Source organism: Canis lupus, chromosome 37, assembly GCF_011100685.1.
Source record: "Canis lupus familiaris isolate Mischka breed German Shepherd chromosome 37, alternate assembly UU_Cfam_GSD_1.0, whole genome shotgun sequence".
In the NCBI taxonomy this organism is placed as follows: domain Eukaryota; kingdom Metazoa; phylum Chordata; class Mammalia; order Carnivora; family Canidae; genus Canis; species Canis lupus.
The window spans coordinates 2,319,506-2,341,423 of record NC_049258.1 but is presented as its reverse complement, the minus strand read 5'-3'; the positions used below and the strand labels follow the sequence as shown (position 1 = coordinate 2,341,423).

At 36.9% G+C, this 21,918-nt stretch overlaps 1 protein-coding gene across 1 annotated transcript in view; it reads left to right on the top strand.

Moving 5' to 3' along the window:
- Positions 1 to 21,918, top strand: part of TMEFF2 (transmembrane protein with EGF like and two follistatin like domains 2) — a 222,134-nt gene that overhangs the window by 173,019 nt on the left and 27,197 nt on the right. Inside the window, exons 6-7 of the mRNA XM_038585208.1 lie at positions 4,468 to 4,616; positions 5,336 to 5,395. Of these exons, the coding sequence (XP_038441136.1) occupies positions 4,468 to 4,616; positions 5,336 to 5,395 (209 nt within the window). The remainder of the gene's footprint in view (positions 1 to 4,467; positions 4,617 to 5,335; positions 5,396 to 21,918) is intronic.

Sequence of the window (21,918 nt, the reverse complement as noted above, 5' to 3'; positions counted from 1 at the left end):
AGGGAAGAAAATACACACACAAAAACCCTTAAAGGCATCCATGCAGCCCTCAGCCTTACAAATCCTCAGCTCACATAAAGTATTTGTGACATGCTGTAATTAACTAGTTACTCCTCTCAGAATGAATAATAATGCAATTATTCGCCAAAAGCAGTGAAGAAGGGATAGTTTCTGTTTTTAAAAATATCTGCCTTTCATTGCTGTAGAAAGAAAAACCGTGGATTAATTTACATAAGCTGCTAAAGCACAGAGTGACCTGCAATTTCACCATTACACCGGCTGATATTTCTGTCACCTTTTTATTGGTGCCCTGTATTTTTCAATGGCTTAAAACAGCAATAAACTGACAAGTCACTACCATGTTTAAATTATATTGGCTCTTAAAAACTGCACCCAAATACCACAAAGTGTAAGGAGCCACCTGCATGGTGAAACATGTCCCTTTCACAACTACTCTGATGCCGTTGAGGTAGCTAAGGGCTCGTGCTATGGCTCCTTTGTGGGACGCAAAGTAGAGGAGGAAGGTGGCCTTCTTGAGGTGCCAAGTAACACAGAGTTAGGGGAGGGTTTAGATGAGCATATCCCGGTTCTTTTCTCCAATTATCAGTTATTTATTGATGACTTGCTATGGTGCCCTCTACTAGGCTCCAGGAATTCAACGGTAAAAAAGACATATTGCCTTAAGAAGGTTGCTGAAAGTGAAGGTATGAACTAATGAATAGGCACATTAAGAATGCAGTAAATGGGGGACCCCTGGGTGGCGCAGCAGTTTGGCGCCTGCCTTTGGCCCAGGGCGCGATCCTGGAGACCCGGGATCAAATCCCACATCGGGCTCCCGGTGCATGGAGCCTGCTTCTCCCTCTGCCTATGTCTCTGCCTCTCTCTCTCTCTCTTCTGTGACTATCATAAATAAATTAAAAAATGTAAAAAAAAAAAAAATTTTTTTAAATAAAAAAAAAAAAAGAATGCAGTAAATGCCGCCCCAGAGCCCATTGTCCACAAACACACACGCAAATTTATTTACTCATAATACACAAAAATCTCTCTGCCCCATGAATCTGAAATTTCAAAAATTCCAGGCTCTTTAAAAGGTTCGAAGGAGCAACTTGCAAAAGATTTGGTGCTAAAGCTTAGAGTCAGTTGGAGTGAGTGTGTGTGTGTGTGTGTGTGTGTGTGTGTGTGTCTAAACATGTATTTTTATAGAAAATAGAAACAACTTTATACAGAATTTTGTTAAGGATAAAATAGTTTAGACAATTGATGTCTTAGGTAGCCTGATTAGCTTACTACATGTCAGTTTGTTATTCATTCTAAAAATCAGGTGTTAGTTCAGAATGTCTTCAAGTGAATGTTCACTGATACATCCCAATCTTGCTAAAAAGTCTGGATCACTTGCCTGGGAAGACAGAGACTAAGAGTCACTGTGACTTAGATTCATAAAATCATGCTAAATACAAGAGTAGACCTAGTCTTATTTTTTCAAGTCCTATTCATCCAAGGTATTCCTTTAATTAATTAATAGTAGGAATGTACATCTGTCTTGTTTTTCATTGTCCTGAACAGTATGTAGAACAGCGCAGGTTCTGGTATCAAATTGCGTATATAGGAATTTAGGTTCTTCCCGACACAAGCTTTGTGACTTCTCCAAGCTTCAATTTTCTCATCTGTAAGGTGGAGATAATAATAGTAGATACCTCATAGAGACAGAATCACGAAAGGAGTAACGGCATATAAAGCATAAAGCTACTAGCAGTAGAGTTTCAGACTACGGTCCTGGAATCCTGCATGGTTTCCTACCTAATGAAGTTTAATAAACTCAGATACAAAACATGATTTGAAGATACCTGCAGAGCCCTTGTATCATATATAATTTACTCTTTAGATATGATGAGAAAACACAACTTTTTCTGTGTTCCGCTGCTAGTAACAGATAATTATGTTGGTATCTTGCAAGGAGATAATCCCCAGAGTCTCCAACACAACAGTAAACTGGCTTGAAGGTACATAGAACCAACTTTTAAAAAAAAACAAAAAACATACAACGTCCGTCCCCTCATCTCTTTATTTACTACAAATGGTTAAGGAGAACAAGGCTGATCTACAAAGTCACTTCCCCAAATGCATGGTGAAAAGGACCATAAGCTTTTGAACATGTAGGCGGCTTGCAACTTCAGATCTTTCAGATGCCAGGGATCAGCCCAGGTAGCAACAGTTGGGAGCTCAGTAGCCACACGTGGGCTGAGGTTAGGAACCACCACTCCTCGATGACTTAAGCATTTGGACATGGTTACCGTCTATCCGAGCTATTTGTTCCTAAGTATGTAAAAGTAAAAATAACCAAGTGTTCCCAAAGCAATTCTCTTACCCCCGCCCTCTCAAAATTAAGTGCATTGGCACAATTTCTGCCAGCACTTTTAACAGAGACCTAGGTGATTCCGATACAGCTGGTGTGAGGACTGCAGTCCGGGAAGCACGGGTGTGTACACGAACCTTCTCTCACTTAATCGACAAATGGATCAAGCAGCGATTCCCAGGAAGTGAATCTGGTGCCAGGCTGGCTGCCTAAGAAGGCAGCATGCTAGGGTCTACCCCCAGAGTCACTGGGGCCCAGAAACCTGCTAGTAAATTGCTATATTTAAAAATTTTCGAGGAAACTCTAATGCCTACGGTACTAGCCTAGGTAGAGAGGAAAGGGGCTGTATGTTACTTTAACACATCCGTAGGTGGTCCTTGCTCCACAATTTACTAGCTCTCTGACCTTATAATTGCTCTATCATTGGTCTATAAAATGGCTATTATAAAGATTAAATAAAGCAATGCATGGGAAGAACCCAGCATGTAGTACGCTAGTTATTATTGTAATCATTATATTATATGCCCAGCTCTAAGTAAGATCTACAGAAGTAAAATGTGTGCTTCACCACTTTTGAGAAGCGTATAACCTATTTAGAAAAATAATGTAAATATTAATAGAAATTTAAAATATGGGTTTATATTCTAAGGCAATAACATATTTACACACATAAAAAATATTCTGAGTAACAAAGTCGATTATAAAATACAGAGAATTATAAGAACATAGGAAAAGTCATCTAAAGCTTGCTTTAAGATGTCTAATTCTTCTACTTCAGGTAACCTAATTCTAATTAATGTCCATTTTTTTATGTATATTAAAGAAAAAAATCATGAGGGTAATCAACTGTATTTATTACTTAAGGCCAGAATTAGAAAAAATAGTATGCATCTGGGAACAGGGGTCCACGGGACAGACATCAAGGGGCCCACAAGCACTCTGAAATTTTATGCAAAAACTGGTTTTGTGGGTGCCTAAGTGGCTCAGCTCGTTGAGCATCTGCCTTTGGCTCAGCTCATGATCTCCAAGTCCTGGGGTGGAGTCCCCACATCGAGCTCCCTGCTCAAAGGCAAGTTTACTTCTCCTTCTGCCCCTCCTCCCCCCAACACTCGTGCGCTCTCTCTCTCTCAAATAAATAAATAACATCTTAAAAGAGAAAGTTGTTCTGTGTGAGTATGAGTATTTCTGAGGAGAGAGCCATACCTTTCATTTGATTCTCAAACCCTGCCCCTCCAAAATGTTAAGGACCAAAGATTCCTGCTTAGCACATATCCTGGGCATCCTCTTGCAGCTAAAGAAATAGAACTCCTGATTCCACTCCAAATAATCTCTTTGCTTACTTTCTTATAAATGTCCTCTGAATCATTTTCCTCATGCTTTCACCGTTCAAATATCCTGAGAAAAGAAGTAACCCAGTAAGGGCCCATTTGAGGAAATTGTAAAGCAGACTCTTTCATGGCCACCTCAGTCTATTCAAATTCTGCAGGCATCAGCAATGCAAGCGTATGTACATGTTTTAAAAGTTCCAATGGCAGAGATTTATTGATGATTATTTTCTGAGTTTTTCCTTTTTCGTTTTTTTTTAATCCATTTCTCAATCTTTTGAATTATTTTCAATTAGTTCTGTGCTTCTTTTCATCTCAGGTAGAAAAGTAAAGGAACTTCCCTGGAAAGATGCAATTCAGTTTTGCCAACTTGTATACTGCCAACCTAGCAAATCTTCCACTTTGTGTTTTAGGTATAATGTGATAGCAACGCTATTGATGTTACATTATTTTTTAAAGATTTTTGTTTATTTATTCATGAAAGACACAGAGAGAGAGAGAGGCAGGGACAGGCAGAGGGAGAAGCAGGCTGCCTGCAGGGAGCCCGACATAGGACTCGATCCCAGGACCCCAGGATCACGCATGCCCTGGGCCGAAGGCGATGTTACTTTTTTTTTTTTTTTTTTAATTGAAGTAAACTGGTATATAACATTACATAAGTTTCAGGTCTATGACATTATAAATCGATATTTGTATACACTTCAAAGTGATCACCATCATAAGTCTAGTCAGTATCCATCACCATATAATTAAACCCCTTCAACCATTTTTATTTCTCTCTTCCTTTAGGTGTGTGTGCAACATCGACTGTTCTCAAACCAACTTCAATCCCCTCTGTGCTTCTGATGGGAAATCTTATGATAATGCATGTCAAATCAAAGAAGCATCATGTCAGAAACAGGAGAAAATTGAAGTCATGTCGTTGGGTCGATGTCAAGGTAATGTTTGTACCAAAATTCATTTCAAAGAATGTTTTTAGTCTTAGTATAGAAATGAAAAGTGAAGATAACTCCTTATTAGGCAAGCTGTTTCATTTCTGGAGACAGTTCTTATTTATAATGGATAGTAGAGTCTACTGTGGCATTTATGGTGATTGTAGACGTTTGAGGGCCTATCGGCAACAGCCCATATCTTTTTCTACATAAAGGGACTGTATCTTCACAATGCTGTAACACAGAAGCCAATATTCAGCAGACATTTCCTTGCATAGGAAAAAAAAAAAGTCAAAATCATCTTTAGCAAAGAGTCTGAGGATTTATTAGAAAACCCTAAAATTAAAAACAAAGCACATCATGTTTATGTATTGATTCAATAGAAATATTTCAAGTACATTTTTTAAAGCAGGATGTACTGAGATGTTCTGTTTCATTTCTTATTCAGAAACAAACATTTTCTTGGTTTTTGACTTGTTATTCTTTTATCCACCTTATCTGTTATAATTGTGAACCTTCTCTTTGTCCCAAACTCTAGAAAGCTGATATCATTCTATTTTTCGCTCTCAAAAAATTGATGTAAATCTGTCTTTGCGTAAAGGTAGGTTAGAACTATCGTTGTAAAACTTTCTTAATCGATGTGAAGGTACTATTGGAGGAATAATATAAATTTGACGTTAGGTGCTTAGGAAGTAATTAATCAATCTTGTTATTTTTTAACACAGATAACACAACTACAACTACTAAATCTGAAGATGGGCATTTTGCAAGAACAGATTATGCAGGTACATATAATACTTTCTACTATAGAGTGTGAGCACTTCCATAAAAGAGTCCTGGGGGAATCATTTTTTTACCATTGATCCTCAGTTGAATCTTGCAAGACTTCTGACATGTGCTAATCTCCTCTTGCTTTCTTCAAACTTTCAATAGGCAATGGTGAATTTTTGTTGAAGCAAATAAAATACTTTTTTTTTTTTTGCCAGAGTTAAAGCAATTGTCAAAAATGTCAGTAAGATATAACTAACTTGTTTTGACAGAGCAAATGGTACAAATGACAAAACATTTATCAAATTAATGGGCATCACTGGAAATTAATGCAGTTTTGGCAGTATATTGTAATGAATGCAAACGTTCTTTGAATTTTCATTAAAGTCAACAATAAAAAAGTTTGCTGGTTTCTAAAAGAGCTGGAAAGGACAGCTACAAATAATAATACAGGCTATCTCTCTAAGTGGAAAGTTTAAAAGGTATGTGTAACTTATTCTTAAAATAATAATTTATTTTACAAGTACAGTGTAGTTTCTGACTTTTGCAGAATTTTATCAAGCATTTATACAAAAATGTAAATTTTAGGGGTGTCTGAGTGGCTCAGTCAGTTAACCATCTGCCTTTGGCTCAGGGTCATGATCCAGGGTCATGGGATTGAGCAGGCTCCCGGCTAAGCAGGGGCCTCCTTCTCCCTCGCCTTGTGCTCTCTGTCTCTCTCAAATAAATAAATAAAATCTTTTTAAAGAAGTAAATTTTATTTAGCAACTATAGAATATTATTTTGAGAACTAATTATATCTAATATAATGCTTCTAGGGTGAGAAATTATCTATGGGTATGCAAATATGACTTTAGTAAGTTACTAAATTTTACTAAAATTTAGTATTATAAAGATAAAATTATTGATGTTGATAATGATATGTAGAGCTTTTGTTTTTGTTTTTTAAAGGAATGTTTTTGACTGTTAAACAGTTATAACTGTTTTCATTGGCATTCATATTACCTATTTACGGTTTGCCCATTACAAAGTTTGGAAATTGAGTTTTTATTCCAAAACAATTTGTATCTGAATTTTGTTTCAAACGTAATTTCTGACCTTCAGGGTCAATGCTTTTAGTTGCCATTATTTCCTATCTTATTACTTTATTGAACATGAGAAGGAAAGAGAATGTGTTTTTAAATCAATGCAAATGAACTGTTCAGACCCTCAGTGTTGTCCTAAGTCTACTAGTTTGACATCAGATCTATCTAGTAAACTCCATAGAAAAACTTTTAAGATAAAAGTAAAGTTCAGGGCAGCTCGGGTGGCTCAGCGGTTTAGCACCGCCTTTGGCCCAGGGCCTGATCCTGGAGACCCGGGATCGAGTCCCACATCGGGCCCCCTGCATGGAGCCTGCTTCTCCTCTGTCTGTGTCTCTGCCTCTGTGTGTGTGTGTGTGTGTGTGTGTGTGTGTGTGTGTGTGTGTCTCATGAATAAATGAATGGAATCTTAAAAAAAAAAAAAAAGTAAAGTTTAAAAATATGTGTTTGTTGAAATCCAAACTTAAGAGAGGAAAAGGTAATGTCAATTGAAGCTTACAATTTGTCATTAAGCACTGATTACATACTTTAAAACTCCATGGAAGTTAATTTAGATGTCTTTATCTTCATTGGTAATCTTATGAAAATACAAAGTATACCCCTCATTAGACATTATTTAAATAATAGCCACATCCCTCAATATTTCCAGGCTCTCAATAGTATTTGCATTATGATAAATTTTGGGATACAAACTTTGGAAACATAAAAGGAACCAAATGGAGACTCAGTATGTCACTGTCCTCTTAATTTCTGTTTCACATTTTCAAACCTCCCCAAGGAGGTAAAATAGAAACTGTGTGACTCACATTCCTAGAAGTTTGCTATGTGCTCACAAGCTCATTTAATGTCACAGTCACTTCCCTTGTTAGACAAACATCCATGGATGCTTCCACTGGAGGGAAGTACTGGTCTTAACACACTCTCATTTTTTCTTAGATGTTGTTAATACTAGAGGTTAAAAACCTTTAATGACACCCTCATGTTTCCCCTTTGAGCCTACCTTAAAGCTGTTAGTACAAAAACACACATTTCTGATTACAAAAAAAATGAGAATTAATTTAAAGAGGGCCTAAATCTAAAAATAAATATGCTGCATCTCATATTCAATATCATTTATAAAATAGAGACCTCAGGAAGGGCAAGCAAGGGCCGATTCACACAAAAGCAAAACCAAAGAGAGCCATGCCCCAACCAGACTAAGGGGAGGTAGACTGCAGGGTGTCTGGACTTGTGCAGAGCCATGAGTTCCAAGATACACCTGAAATGGACTCTAGGAAACCAAGGAATTTCCCAGATCATGCCAGCCAGCATTACTTTCTGTTGTGCCTGACTTGGGTCTCTCTTTGGCCCTCTCTCCTTTAATGAGACCCAAAGCGTTAGTGAGCCTGAGTCGAGAGCTTCGGATCTCTGTTTCAAGGCTGATTGACAGACTTTCTGTCTGATAAGCTGAACAGGCTACTTAATGTCATCCTGCCTTCATCAAAGACTCGAGCTTAGATGTAGGTCTTTCTCTTCACTTGCAGAAAGGCTCAGAGAACAAAATTTTATAAAAACCACAGAGCTGGAGCTTTCAGGGATTTCCATTGTTACAAAATGCTAATATTAAACTTCCCTTCTGGAAGTTTTTGTAAGTAGCATATTTATAAATAGCAAATGTTTTACGCCTCTTGAAATCTGCAACATTTTCTTTTTTAAAAAAAGTTCCCCTCATGTCTTGGAATGAAAAAAAAATGAAGTTCAACCTTTTCTTTTTTTTTTTTTCATCTGGTATGTGTATTTTCTGATTATGTTGTTTTTTTTGTATAAAAGTCTGATCATGCTTCAGAAAAAGTAGCTACATATTTTACCCAATGAAAATTTACTTAATTTTATAAAATGTTAGATGTAAAATATACACATGCACATAAACACACACACGAAAAGCAAAACAAACCATGAATTTAAACGATTTTGTCTTTTATCATCTAGAAAATAAATGATTTTCTTTTATGACATTTTGCACCAGTTTCCAAAAGGATTTGTGGTGGCTTATAATTAAAATATATTCAAAGAGATTGTTTAAAGAGAGAGTGTAAACATAAAGCAGAACTGTAGAGGAGAATAAATATATCAGCAACAGGGACTATTATAGCTACTGCATTTAGCCCTAAGCTTCCTTGCAACCAGTGTAAAAAGAGAAAATATGATTGGATCAATTCATTCAGCAAATATTTAGAGTGCCTTCTATATGCACTCCACTGGGCTTTGCAAACGTGAATACATCATTCTAGGTCTCTATCAAAATGGAGTTTAGGTTTTCATTGCCTGCCTGATTAAAAATAAATAAATAATTAGTTCAGAAACCAAACACATAATTTCTCTAATGCTAAACTCTAAAAAGAAATTTTTGGCATAGATCTTCTCATCGCTGGAAAACACAGAATAGGATAAATATCTTCAATAGTGATTTTATAAAATATGCCAAGGGGCTTTTCACATGGCTGGGGATTTTTCATAACATTTTTTTATAAGATTCCAGAGCATCGCATTAGAATACATGTAAGTCAATGGTAGTCTTTCTGTGGCAGATTACATAATGAGTTATATTTATGTATATTTCCAAATTGGAAAAAAATAAAATAAAAACCACAGAGTACTAAGGGAAATGGCTATGAGGGAGAATGTGTTCAGCTGATCTTTCTCATGTATCTACAGGTTTAACAGGAACTGGATTAACAGAACAGTCAGAAAGCCGGAATAAAGATTAAAAAATTTGTTAAATTATAGTATATTTATGGGGAAAAGAAATTTCCCCTGCTTTTATTAGCAGTTAATGAGAAAAGTTAGCCCTGAGTGGTCTCCAGCCTTGAGAGGGAGCCAGAGTCAGCTCTGAGTCTACGTACAAGCGTGCTTGGAGTCTATGTGTCTTCTTATTTGCATTATACTGTGGCCATTTGCCATTTTTTGTAACATTTAGGGAGTCTTAAATTTTTAGGAAATTTTCTCTTTAGAAACCTATTCCTTATCTTTGAGCAATAATTTAGATAATTAAGCTCAGTTCTAAAAGATGAAAGAGAGAAACCGGAAATATACATTTAAACCAAATTCCATACATTCCATTATCCGTTGATTCATTTGTTCACACTAAGAGGAAACTGACATCTTGAAAGGGTATCTAGTCTAAGTGAATTGTCATAATAACCTGTTCTCTGTAGAAGGCCTTCGCAATTTACAAAGGCTTTTCACATATATTGTCTCCTTCAGTCTTGGTGACAGAAATGTGAGGAAGATATTATATGCATTTGACAGGTGAGAAATGGAGGTTCAAGGAGATTAACTAAAAAAGGAGTATGTGATAGAGCTAAGGTTCAAACCATCATCACTAATTCCAGAACCCAGCAGAGTGCGAATGGTATAGGACCAGGGGAGAAGTGTCACTGCCTAACATTCTTTGAGACCTTTGGCCCCACTCTGCACCTTAGAGGTTAACCCCTTGAGTGTTCTGGACTCAAAAATGTTTCACCAAATCGTCTGCATTGCTGTAAAACGCTCCAAAGAGTTACTCCTCTCTTTGATTTGTCTCTCTCTCCCAAGCATCCTACAAGTGCTCTTTGAGTCTTAGATTTTACTGTTCTGTTTTCTGTTTCCCCACGCAGACAAGAGAAACCAAAGAGAATGAACAGTGTTTGCTACCAAGTAATCCTACATTAATAGAAAACGTATGTGTGATATTTTCTAGGTTTACGAAGATCCACTCACATTACCTTATTTGCTCTCATGTCAATCCAATAAAACAGGGTCACAAATACTGGGGGAAGTAAAATTGGAGGTCCGAAAGGCCAAGTGCTTAACCCAGAACCGGACACGGTATTTTGGCACATTGACCACCACCCATGCAAATATAGCACTTGCTTGATTTGTCTGCTGCTTGCCTTGATTGCTCTTCCACTATATATGTATCGACATGAATATCAAGTGGTTACATATCATATTTATAACATGAATTAATTCAGTCATGTGGAAAAAAAATCTGCATTTAAAATGGGAAGCTTTTTTCCATTTGCTCATGAACACAAGGAACACTTCACCAGAAAGCATGTTATGTCTAGGCCAATAATTTGATCTGTAGGAAAGAAATAAATAGCAGCAAATGTAGGCAGCAGCTTGTAGCACAAATATTGGTATCAACAGTGAAATAAATAAAAATGTTTGCCCAGGCTATTACAGTGCCACCGGACTAGCCTAGAATATTTAAGCTCAGGAAATGAATTAAGATGTCAAGATTTTCTCAAGATTTCTGAGGGAAAGCATCTCAATTCAAGTATTTTCCCCTCTGGGATTTACATTAGAGTGCTGCAAAATTCATAAAGCTTTCTATGAACTCTAACTCACAGTTTTTCCTGCTCTCTTGAACTTCTGTGCTTTCATTGTTTTCCCCATAAAATCATGTAGCCAGTCATCTGTAATATTATGTTATGTTCATGGTTATAGATAAACACAGAAATAGTATTTGCAATACAGATGAAGGTTTCCTACTGAAGGGTTGCCTTGGGCCCTGGTACACTCTGGAAAACTTTGTGTTTATGCCCCAGTTCATAAATGCATCCTGCATCATTTATGTACACTTTTTCCTATTGGAAATGCTCCTTCCTGCAACAAATTGTTCACCTTGAGGTGTTACTCATCTACCTTTCTCTCTCATGAAGATGTGGCAGCCAGTTTAGTGGTTAAGGTCACTAAAAATCAGACAGGGCTGAGTTTAAACACTGGCCATGCTGTTGATTATCTAACCTTGAGCCAATTAATTGACCTTTCTGAGCCTCATTTCTTCATGTGTTCAGTAGACATAATAAGCCTACTTCCCCAGGGTTAGAGTTTGAATTAAAAGACATTATGTAAGATATTAGCAAGAAACTTGTAAGCCAGCTGTTGTAATTATTTTCCTTTTGGTCTGACAATTGAAAATTTATGGGAAATATAATTCATTGTATGGGCTACGGTCTGTCCAACTCTGATACTTATTCAGAGTTTTTGTACAAATATTTTCATTTATGAACTCCTACAATTACAACTCAAGTTGTAACTCAAGTCATAGAAGAACTTGCTTCAGGAGATTCTGGTTGACTTTTTAATTCATCTATAAAGAAGTATTTATTGAGTACTTACCATTTATAAGTCTTCAGCACACTGATGTGTCTAAGTTTTCACATAGCTAACTTGTCAGTTTTCCTCCAGTTGACATGATTTTATGTACAGCACAGTTTGATCACTTTAAAATAACACGACAAGAAAGAAAGAAAGAAAGAAAGAAAGAAAGAAAGAAAGAAGAAAGAAAGAAAGAAAGAAAGAAAGAAAGAAAGATAGATAGATTTAAAAATAAAAATAAAATAAATAAAATAAAATAACAAGACTACCAGATTATGAGAACATGAGATTCAAATAGAAATTTAGTAGGAGGATATAAGATTTGAAAGGACTTCAAAAAAAAATGAAATAGAAAGAAAGAAAGAAAGAAAGAAAGAAAGAAAGAAAGAAAGAAAGAAAGAAAGAAACTTCCAGATCATGGTATCACTTAGATTTGTTTTCCACTTCACCTGTAAAATTGGTCATTTATATCCCAGGGTATGTGTATGAAGGACCTACACATTCATTTTTTAAAAGAAACCTGCATAATCCGTGATCAGAGTGATGGGAAGGCATCAAGCAAAAAGAACAGGAATGTGGCATATAAGAATTAATATCTGTTATACAAAACATTGTTTCCACTCAGAAAATGTAGTGTTTATGAAACATCAGTCTGCACACGTGCACGCACGTACACCATTAAGAGTCAGAGCATCAAGGTCAGGACAGATGCTTACAGCAGAAACTAATCATCAAGGAAGAATTGTCTTTCCTTGATTAGATTTGTTGTTTTGTTTAGTACAGAAGGCAAAGAGGAAAAACTGGTGGAACTCAAACGTCTGGCTATCACTAGTGAAAGTGACATAATTCTCCACCTTAATTTACCTTTTTCCCCTCAAGCTTGTTATTTCCATTCCTAGGAGAAGTGGTATAAGTATGGGCAGAGTGAGAAGTTCAAAGAAGAGTAGCTTATGTCCAAATGCTCTCTATAATCTCAAGACACACTGTTTTCCATAAAACTAATAAATAGAATTCAAGCAGTTTTAAAAAAAAAAAAAAAGGAGCTATCCGGAGCACTTTGATTGCTGCTTTTGTTAATGAGTCTGATATGCTTCAAATATATGAACCCACATTATCGAGCACATTAAAAATTCAGTTCTCACATCTTGATGATTTGAGACTGTGTACAAATATAATCAACTAAAAATATTTTTAAGTATCTGTGAAACTAAAATCTCTCGGAAAAATTGTGTTTCTAAACACTGACTGTTACTTGTTTCATGGGTCACAGCTTGTTCCCTCTAACTGTTCATTTAGAAATTGCTTAGACTTTTAGTTTGAACTCAGATGTAATCAAGAGAATCTGACTTGTGAGCCAAACTCCAGGCATAACAATGTATGGAAATTGGTGATAAGGCTTGAGGGGAGAGGTGGCCCAGGAACCTGAAAACAGTAATAAGGACCAAGAAGGTCAACACCTACCCTCACCTCTGAGTCCTGAGATACAGAAGAGGAGGATCCCACATATGGCCACCTTGTGAGAAGACTCGAGGGATGTGGTATTTTAGGAGAAAGCTGGTACTTGAGGATGTTAAGAAGAGAGATGAGAATTTCAGCGAAACTTCTGAAGATGGGAGGAGGAATTTGCTGACCTTAGAGCAGAGTTCCTGGTGAGCTTTGGGAAGTGGTTGGAAATTGGGGGCAGAAAGATAAGCTAGTCAAGGATAGATAACCAACAATGGCAGCATGTCATGGACTTGGTGATTCAGTGGAGAGAGACAACTGGGACAGGACAGGGCAGGAATTGGACATCGACTGAATTCATTATAAAGCTCTTGGACTTGTAGACTTAGAAATCTAAATTTTCAGCACAGCAAGAGTAAGCTGTGGTTCAGCAGTGAACTCAACCAAACTCAGCGTCTGTGTCTTGATTTGCCATGGGAAGGCTTTACCCCGAGGACTTGGGTCCCCTGAACAATGCGTTCTCTTCCTAGAGTTGAATTCTCTGAGAAGTCCAATCATAATGAGGTCACTTAGGGAGCCTGAACAGAAGATCTATTTTTCAAATGTTTAAGGTATCAAGCTAAGATGCAAATGTCTACACAATAAAGATACCCCTACCCTCAAATCAGGAGACGTACCTTCGGCCAGCACATCCTCTCCCAGGATCAGATCTTACCTAACACTGAGTTTCCATTTCTGGCTAATGCTTGTCTAATCTACCTCTTTTCCAGGTGCAATAAGTTTAATCAGGATCAAGTTAGGCCTGTTCTCTCAGAAGCATTTCATGACTTTAAGGCGTTCTGGTGCTCTGGAAAAGTACAGAGCAATCTTGTTCTCCTTACTTCTGAATCCTCTGGGATCTCCCTCAATAACCCTAGAAATGATAATATTAGTACAGAGTATCAGCATTAGCCATATTGGATTGGTAGGTCCTTCTTCACTGTAAAACATACAAAAGTTTTTACACAAAGTTAACTTTTAAGCCCATTCTTTAACATATTAATCCAGAGACATCTGACCAATAACAAAGAAGAATGAATAAATCTTAGAAAAGTTTGATATTTTGGGGGTTTACTATGATAATCTGTAGCATTTATGCTAACAAATGTCATTTATGGTGATTTATGTTTAATTTCATAAAACAAATAGGATGGATTTATTAATTATCCAACACAGAATGAGATGGAGAGTTCTGCAAAGAGTGGTGGATGCATTATCAGTGTTTGATACTGTTACATAATAATTCCTATAAAATATATTCCAGGACACTAAAAAAAAAAAAAAAAAAAATCCACCGCTTCTCCACTTTCTTTTACATTTTCTAAGATTCAGAGCTGTGTGTGCCATACATCAAAAACTACTCCCAAGAGTATTTCGTTAAAAAATTCATTTAATAATGGAAATAAATGTCTAACTAAAATTTTTTTAAATAAATGTTTAGAAATCACTCAGAAAATGAAGCTTAAAAAACAAGCTCCATTTGTCCTACAGAAATTAAGTATTCCAGAAAGAGCATGTTATTAGTCTACAGAGTTTAAACCAACAAGCAATTAGTGTTTTGTCAGGCAGTACACATCCAAATTCACTTCTGCAGATTGACTGTTCATGTACTGTCACAATTATTTTACAAATCTTGCACCACTGGTTTTTTTTCCTATTTATTTTTCTGTTATTTAAAGAGCCCCAGGGAAGTTGGAGGTTTCCAGTTGTCTGAAATAATCTCTGAGCAAATCCCACTCCCGTCCCCACATCCCTAGCAGCTCATCCTTCCCCACAGTTGGCACATGTACTTTCGGTCTAGTTTCTGATTTTTTAATGAAACATAGCTTGAAAGCGTGAGGAGGACCTAACAGGTAGGCCGGAGGAGCTTGCCTATGTGGTCGATTTAGGAAAGTATCCCCGTTGTCATCCAGAAGTAGTGGGACAATCAATAGTAGCTGAAACGCCCCATCAGCAGTGATAAGCAACGATTAACTCTCAGTTATCTCCGTAGATTATCAAGTACTCTCACTTTCAAGCTGGTTGCCTTCTACAATTTAGCATGTTTCTTAGCTGTTCACTTTGGCCTTGAATTGGTACATGCTTTGGAAACACAGCTAACTGTGATGCTACCCTAAGAAAACCAATTGTCATCCTCATGTATAATCATTATATATTATTATAATCATGATTATCATCATCATCAGGAAAATGATCCCACTGGAATAAGATTACTTCGTTTTTTTTATTCCAAAATCGACTAGAAATTATGTTTGTTATCTACTGTTTTGAATGCTCCACAAAACTATGCTCCAAGGATATGAGTAATCATATTTATTTCTTAATTCCAATTGAATTTCAGAGCACATGACTTACAAATATCATTTTATGGAAGAAAGAGACTGGAATAGCAATGCAGAAACTTGTGGCTTAGTCTCATCTCTCGCGCAAGAGAACTTGAAACTTAAATAGGTATTTAGCCTCTCGGAACCTAAATTCTCCCATGAGTAAAACTTGTTGATAATATTCCTTTTTTTCTGGATTTCAGATTCTACAACCAAGTATATAGCTTTAGTTCAGAAATCATGAACTTGAGGGAAAGTTGTTGACCATTACCTTATGACAGAGGTTCTCAAAAAGGGCGACATATGACAATGTCTGGAGACATTTTTGATTGTCTGGGAGACAGGAGGTACTGTTTGCATCTAGTGGGTGGAGGCCAGCGATGCTGCTAAGCATCCCACCATGAGAGGACAGGGCTCCACAGCAAAGAATTATCTAGCCAAAATGCCAATAGTGCACACGTTTGAAAACCCTGCTTTATGGTGTTAGAAATTATGGTAAAGCACATATGACATGGGTTCGAGAAACTAAATGACACTATGAAGTCCAGAGCATTTTTCAGTTCTCCTCCAAAAGGAGATAAAATCCCAGACCAAGGATCATTGGCTTAGTACAAACTTTTATCTCACTGCTTCAAACACACACATTCTTTTTTTCTAAAATAACAGTTATTCCATTAATAGAAAAGTTTCACAAATAAGCATGAATATCTATCTCTGAAAAGACCTATCGGAATAATAAAAGTTCGTCTAGCTAAAAAGGAAGTCATATTCTTAGTTATCAGAAGTGACTGAGGAAAGTCTCAGCCGTAAGTGGGCCCCTCATCTCATATTCACTATTCTTAACTAATATTCTAACAACCTGGGTCCCTGCTCTGCTGTTCAAAGCTGTGTCACCTTTTAGTTCACATTAGCTGTTCCTTACAGATTTTGGCCAAATTGCTGACCTGTCTGAAAGCTCTTTAATGAGGCACCTGAGTGGCTCAGTGGTTGAGCATCTGCCTTTGGCTTAAGTTGTGATTATAGAGTCCTGAGATCGAGTTCCATGTCGGGCTCCTCACAGGGAGCCTTGCTTTTCTGCCTCTCCCTGTGTCTCTTATGAATAAATAAATAAAATCTTTAAAAAAAAGAAAGATCTTTAATGATATTCTCTGAGAAGCAAAAAGCAACTATTTCCAAGCTTCTTTTTATTATCAGGCATTTTCACAGAATAAATATCTGTGAACCTTGGTTCATAAGAATCTGTTTAAAAGCAACTGGCTAAAATCTCCTAAAGTTTCCAGCAGCAGTTCTTAGGACTAAAATTGTGCTCTTGGCGGAACAAACTGCGTGGTATGACATGAGATGGCAGGTGTGCATGCAAACCTCCGTCGCTGAAACGGTGAGGGGACCTGAAGCTGTCTCTCCCATGTCACCCAGTGGGCAGCCCGACGGTGCCGCACCCCTCAGGGAAGGACACTAAGGGGCAGCACGGTTTAGAAGCTCCCGGGCACAGACCTTCCTTGGAATGGGGAGGAAACCCCACCACATCCCATTTGCTATCTCCCTAGTAAAATAAAGTTATTGGTTTTGTAACAAGGACAATGAGGATATTTGTTTAAAAAGACAACTTGAAAAAATAGCAGAGACAACAGGAAATGATAAATGAGCAAGTCCTTGCTACAGTAATTACTTTAGTATTGAAACAAATGAATAACTTTCAGAGCAATGTTATTTTCTGTCTTAGATTATCCTACTACCAATCCATATAGTATGTGCACCATTGGCCTTTATACCAACACAGAACCCTACCTAAGGAAGAGGAGTTAGTAAGTAAATTGACTGAGAGATTTGTGTTAATGTTTTTTAAGAATGTATGATGTTCTTTTGGGAAACAGACTCTCTCTGAAAGATGGAACAGTTTGGGGTTTTTTGGTTTGTTTTTTTTTTTTCATCTATACTCGTTTTATGCCAAAAGTTAATCATTAAAAGAAAGAGAGGTGAAGAAAATCTTTCTAGAATGGATGAACAAAATAACCTAGAAGTATCCATTTATTGAAATCAATTTATTGGAAGTTATTCGGTTAATAATTCCCTACTGAAATGTTTTGATTTTGTGGAAAACACCCTGGACAGGATATCAGACCTAAATTCTAAACCCAGCTGCTCAATTCACAAATGTTACGTAATCTGGGAGAGTCTTCTAGCCTCTCTGAGAATCTCTAAAGTGAAGATTGTATATTTCCTGCCTTTTTCACATGTTTTAGATAAGAAAGCCCTTTTGTGAGATGTGACTCACTATGCAGTTATAAAAAATTATCATTGGAATATAAAAACCTATTCTAACATGTTTTTCATTTTGTCATCAAAGTTTTAATTGTTTTTCGGGTTGAAATAATTGTTTAATTTGGATAACACGATCTGATCTAATATTAACAAAATTTAAACAGAAGATTTTTAGCTTCTAGATTTCCCATTTTTTTTCTATTTCTGCATATGGATCTATTAATTGAGTGATATAAAAAAATAACAAGGCTGTTTGACTCAATCTTCTTTTGACTATGTCTAGAGCTTTGAATTATGCCCCAGGTAGTTCTGTTCCCGGCTGATTGGCTTACGCCTTATTCCAACTCCCATTTTCCAAATGCACAAGGGCTATTTGGAGCAACCATTCATATTGTTACAATGATTTTTTTTTTTTTTCCGAACGCTTGATGTGTGCCTAGGTAATGGAAGAGTTCATTGTACTCAATATGTATAGAATGTTTCAGAATTTGAGTAAAAATTGTACTATTCTAAGGTAATGTTATTTAGCCCTGTTAATTCTCTATTACAGAATTTGAATGTAGCAGTATGCCAATTAAAAGCATGAGTTAGAAATGTTAAGGGCCTATTCCAGATAAGACACGCTCCATCATTCTCACGTTTTGACTATGAGTTTTACCTACTAAGAGTTTTACCTACCTACCTCATCAATAAATACATAAATATTTCTAGAAAGGCAAAGGAGGGGTTTTAAGTTGTAATTCTTGTCATCTCTCTGTATAAACAAAAAAAATAAACCATGAGTCCACTGTGTTCATGAAGAATAAATTCTCACCCTTTCCCTTCCTCTCATATAAATGAGCCTCTATTCTGTATTTAAATTTCTTTGTAGATATAAACTGCCTTCTTTCTTAATCACATAAATCTATTAGCTAATAACTCTCAGTAGAAAAAAAAAATGCTTTCTTTTAATAAACAAGTCGCCCCCCACCCCACCGCATTGGGTCTTGATTCCCATGGTTGCCCTTTTCCCTTTAAAAAGATAAAGAAAAAAAGCTTTCATAGTTTGCCTCCGTCGTTTATATTTACCATTACTTACCATGATATTTTTAGTAGATAGGCTACTGAGGGTTTAGCAGAATGCATCTACAAACTATTATAAGACTTTGTATTTAATTTTGAGGCTTGAAATAGCATAGTTCATTCACTGTTCTATGTGACATTTTAAAAACCTGAGCAAACAGTATTATTCTTGGAAAAGAAAAGCTCTTTCTCACTGGGTTCAGGATTTAGGAACAATATTGAATTGATCTGGATCAGAAAATTGTCTCCGAAAACCTGAAATGAATTCAAACATTCGGAAGATGATCTCCCCTCTTACTTCCTGCCTCGGCCTTCGGCTGTGTTCTTTGAGTGGTCCTGGATCCTCACTCGCGCTGCATGTGATCGGATGCATCCCAGAGCCACAGCTCACTTCCAGAGCTTTTGCCAGAGCCCGGGCTTACCCACACTCCACATTCCACGGCTGTGCGAGGCTTCTCTGCCCTGAGGTAGAGCCCTGTCCGTGAGAAGCGCCTTGTGATCATCCCACCAGGAACCGTCATCTCGGATGCCAAGATCACTCGTCTATCTCACTATGTCTTCACCCCCCCCAACAAATAAATTGGTGCTTTTAGGTGAATGAAGCTCTCCTGCCTTACCCTTCAGGCAAAATTCTTACATCCCTTGGGGTGACAAAAGTTCATATCCCTTTCTGCCCCTAGAAGCAAAAAAAAAAAAAAAAAGACTAAGATGCATCATTAATCATGCAAACTGTCTACTGCCACAGTGCCAAGAAAATGATCATTCCCATACCAGCCATCAATATTCCTGACACCTGTCTGAAAACGCAGGTCATGCATATCCATCTGCCTTTAAAGAAGTGTCAATGTGCAAACATCCTTTCACTATTTTTAGGGTCATGTTAAAATTATTCATCACCCACCTGTCAGTTCATCCAATTTGTCATATTATCCCGACTACCAATGTCTATTACTGGTCATTTCCCTTTCGCATTGTGTTTTTAGAGCATTAGGGTAGAGGATGTTTTTGAAACTGTCAGATATATAAGAGGCAGTGAAATCTTGCTATAGGGCCAGAGTTCTCACCAGCAAATTAACAATGCTCAGTGTCTCCCCAGGCTTAATGGAAAATGTGTACATCTGGGGTTTTTGTGTCTGGTGCAAGTTCTACTACCATCTAACTTGCAGTAAATAACTTTCATTAAAAACACCACAATATTCCTGTCTTGGGACATGATTTCCAAAAGGTTAAAAACAAGCCTTTTTAAATTAAGAAGTTAATGCAAAACTTTTCTGATAAAACCATCAAAATGCAACCATTTTGTTCTTTGAAAAAATTACAATTAAATTAAAATTATGATAGGAAGATAGGATTCAGCATCAGAAACTTAAACCCTATGATGGTACATCTCATCCTTTATTCTTAATATGAAAGTCATAATCCCTAAAATGGGCAAGTCAGATTTTTTACTGATCTTAAGTAGTTTTAACATTTCTTTTCTTTCACATCTAATATAATTTTAAAGCTAGTATAACTCACCCTTTTTTCCCCTCTTTTATCTGTGTCCTCTGCTAACACCCGTAAAATGGATTCTGGTATCTTTGAATAAGGGAGGCATTTCCACCAATTTTCCAGGTGGGAAAATTGCAGGATTGAAATTTACTGCATCCTTGATTCTAGTCATTGCCATTATAGGGCCCAGGGAGACCTGTGGCAGCTCCTGCATCTGATCATAACCTCCCTGGGCCTTAGTGTTCTTTTTGTTGTTGTTGTTTGTTTTTATTATTGAATTTAATTAATTAATAGACAGTGTATTATTAGTTTCAGAGGTAGAGGTCAGTGATTCATCAGTTGCATGTAACCCCCATTGCTCATCCCGCCACGTGCCCTCCTTAGTGCCCGTCACCCAGTTACTCCATCCCCCCATCCTCTCCTAGAGTTCAGAGTCGCTTATGGTTTTGTCTCTCTTTGATTTTGTCTTATTTTATTCTTCCCTGCCTTTGGCTGCTATCCTCTGTCTTGTTCCTTAACTTCCACATATGAGTGAAATAACTGATAACTGTCTTCCTTTGAATGACTAATTTTGCCTAGCATAATACCTTCTAGTTCCATCCACTTTGTTGCAAGTGGTTAGATTTCTTTTCTTTTTTTTTTCTTTTCTTTTCTTTTTTTTCTTTTCTTTTCATTTCATTTTCTTTTCTTTTCTTTTCTTTTTTTCTTTTCTTTTTTTGACAGCTAGCCTTAGTGTTCTTACGTGAAAATCACAGGTCTTATATAGGTGATCTCAATGTCTCCCAGGTAAGAGTCTCATCTATAACCTAGACAGTGATGACATATAAAAAAGCCACAGACTGAAGTGTTCAGTCCTTGCTAAACAATGACTTCCCCCCGAATTTGCATAAATAGAATGAAATCCTGAAAATGATTAGCAGATTAGTACAGTGTCTCTTCAGAATCCTCCTGCTACAGTCAACAACAGTGCCCCAAGTTCATCAAAATAAATTCTTTTTTTTTTCATCAAAATAAATTCTAAGCTTAGAACAGTGCCAGTTATTTGCAGATTTGCAGACACTATCAAGTGACGTAAGTTTAACCGTGACACCCTTGAAGTAAAGTGCCCTGGTTCTCTGGATGGTGGTACCCAGGACTTCAGAGAAGAGTTACAACAAAACAACGTGAGACCCATGATATCTGCTCACGTGGAAGATGCAGTGTCTTAAAGAGATTGTTATTAGTCAATTATTTGGATTCAGAATTTTAATTGGTGAGCATCGTATGAGGGGCCATCTGTTCCTCACTGGCATGGTCATGTTTTCTTCTTTCTTTCTTTCCTTCTTTTCTTCTTTTTGGAAACAAGGACTCAGAGGCAGACTACACCCAAGTCTCTCTCTAACATTAAATTCAGAGAGGCTCTTACTCTAATAAGCACTCTTATACTAAATGATGACTGTTCAAATAACTTTTTCTACAACAAATAGAAAATAAAGCATTAGGGGTATTAAAGTAGAAACAAAATAACAGAAAATCATATTCATTTTTTTTTACCTTGTGTCATCTACTATATATATACAACACACTGACTTATCTCCTCACAACCTGCCTGGGGAAGAGGTATAATTAGTCCTTTCTAGAAATAAGAAATACGCATTCTGGAGATGCGTATGTAATAGAGTAGATGTTCAAGCCGATGGAGTAACGATGACTGTCAATACAAGTCAGGGGTGT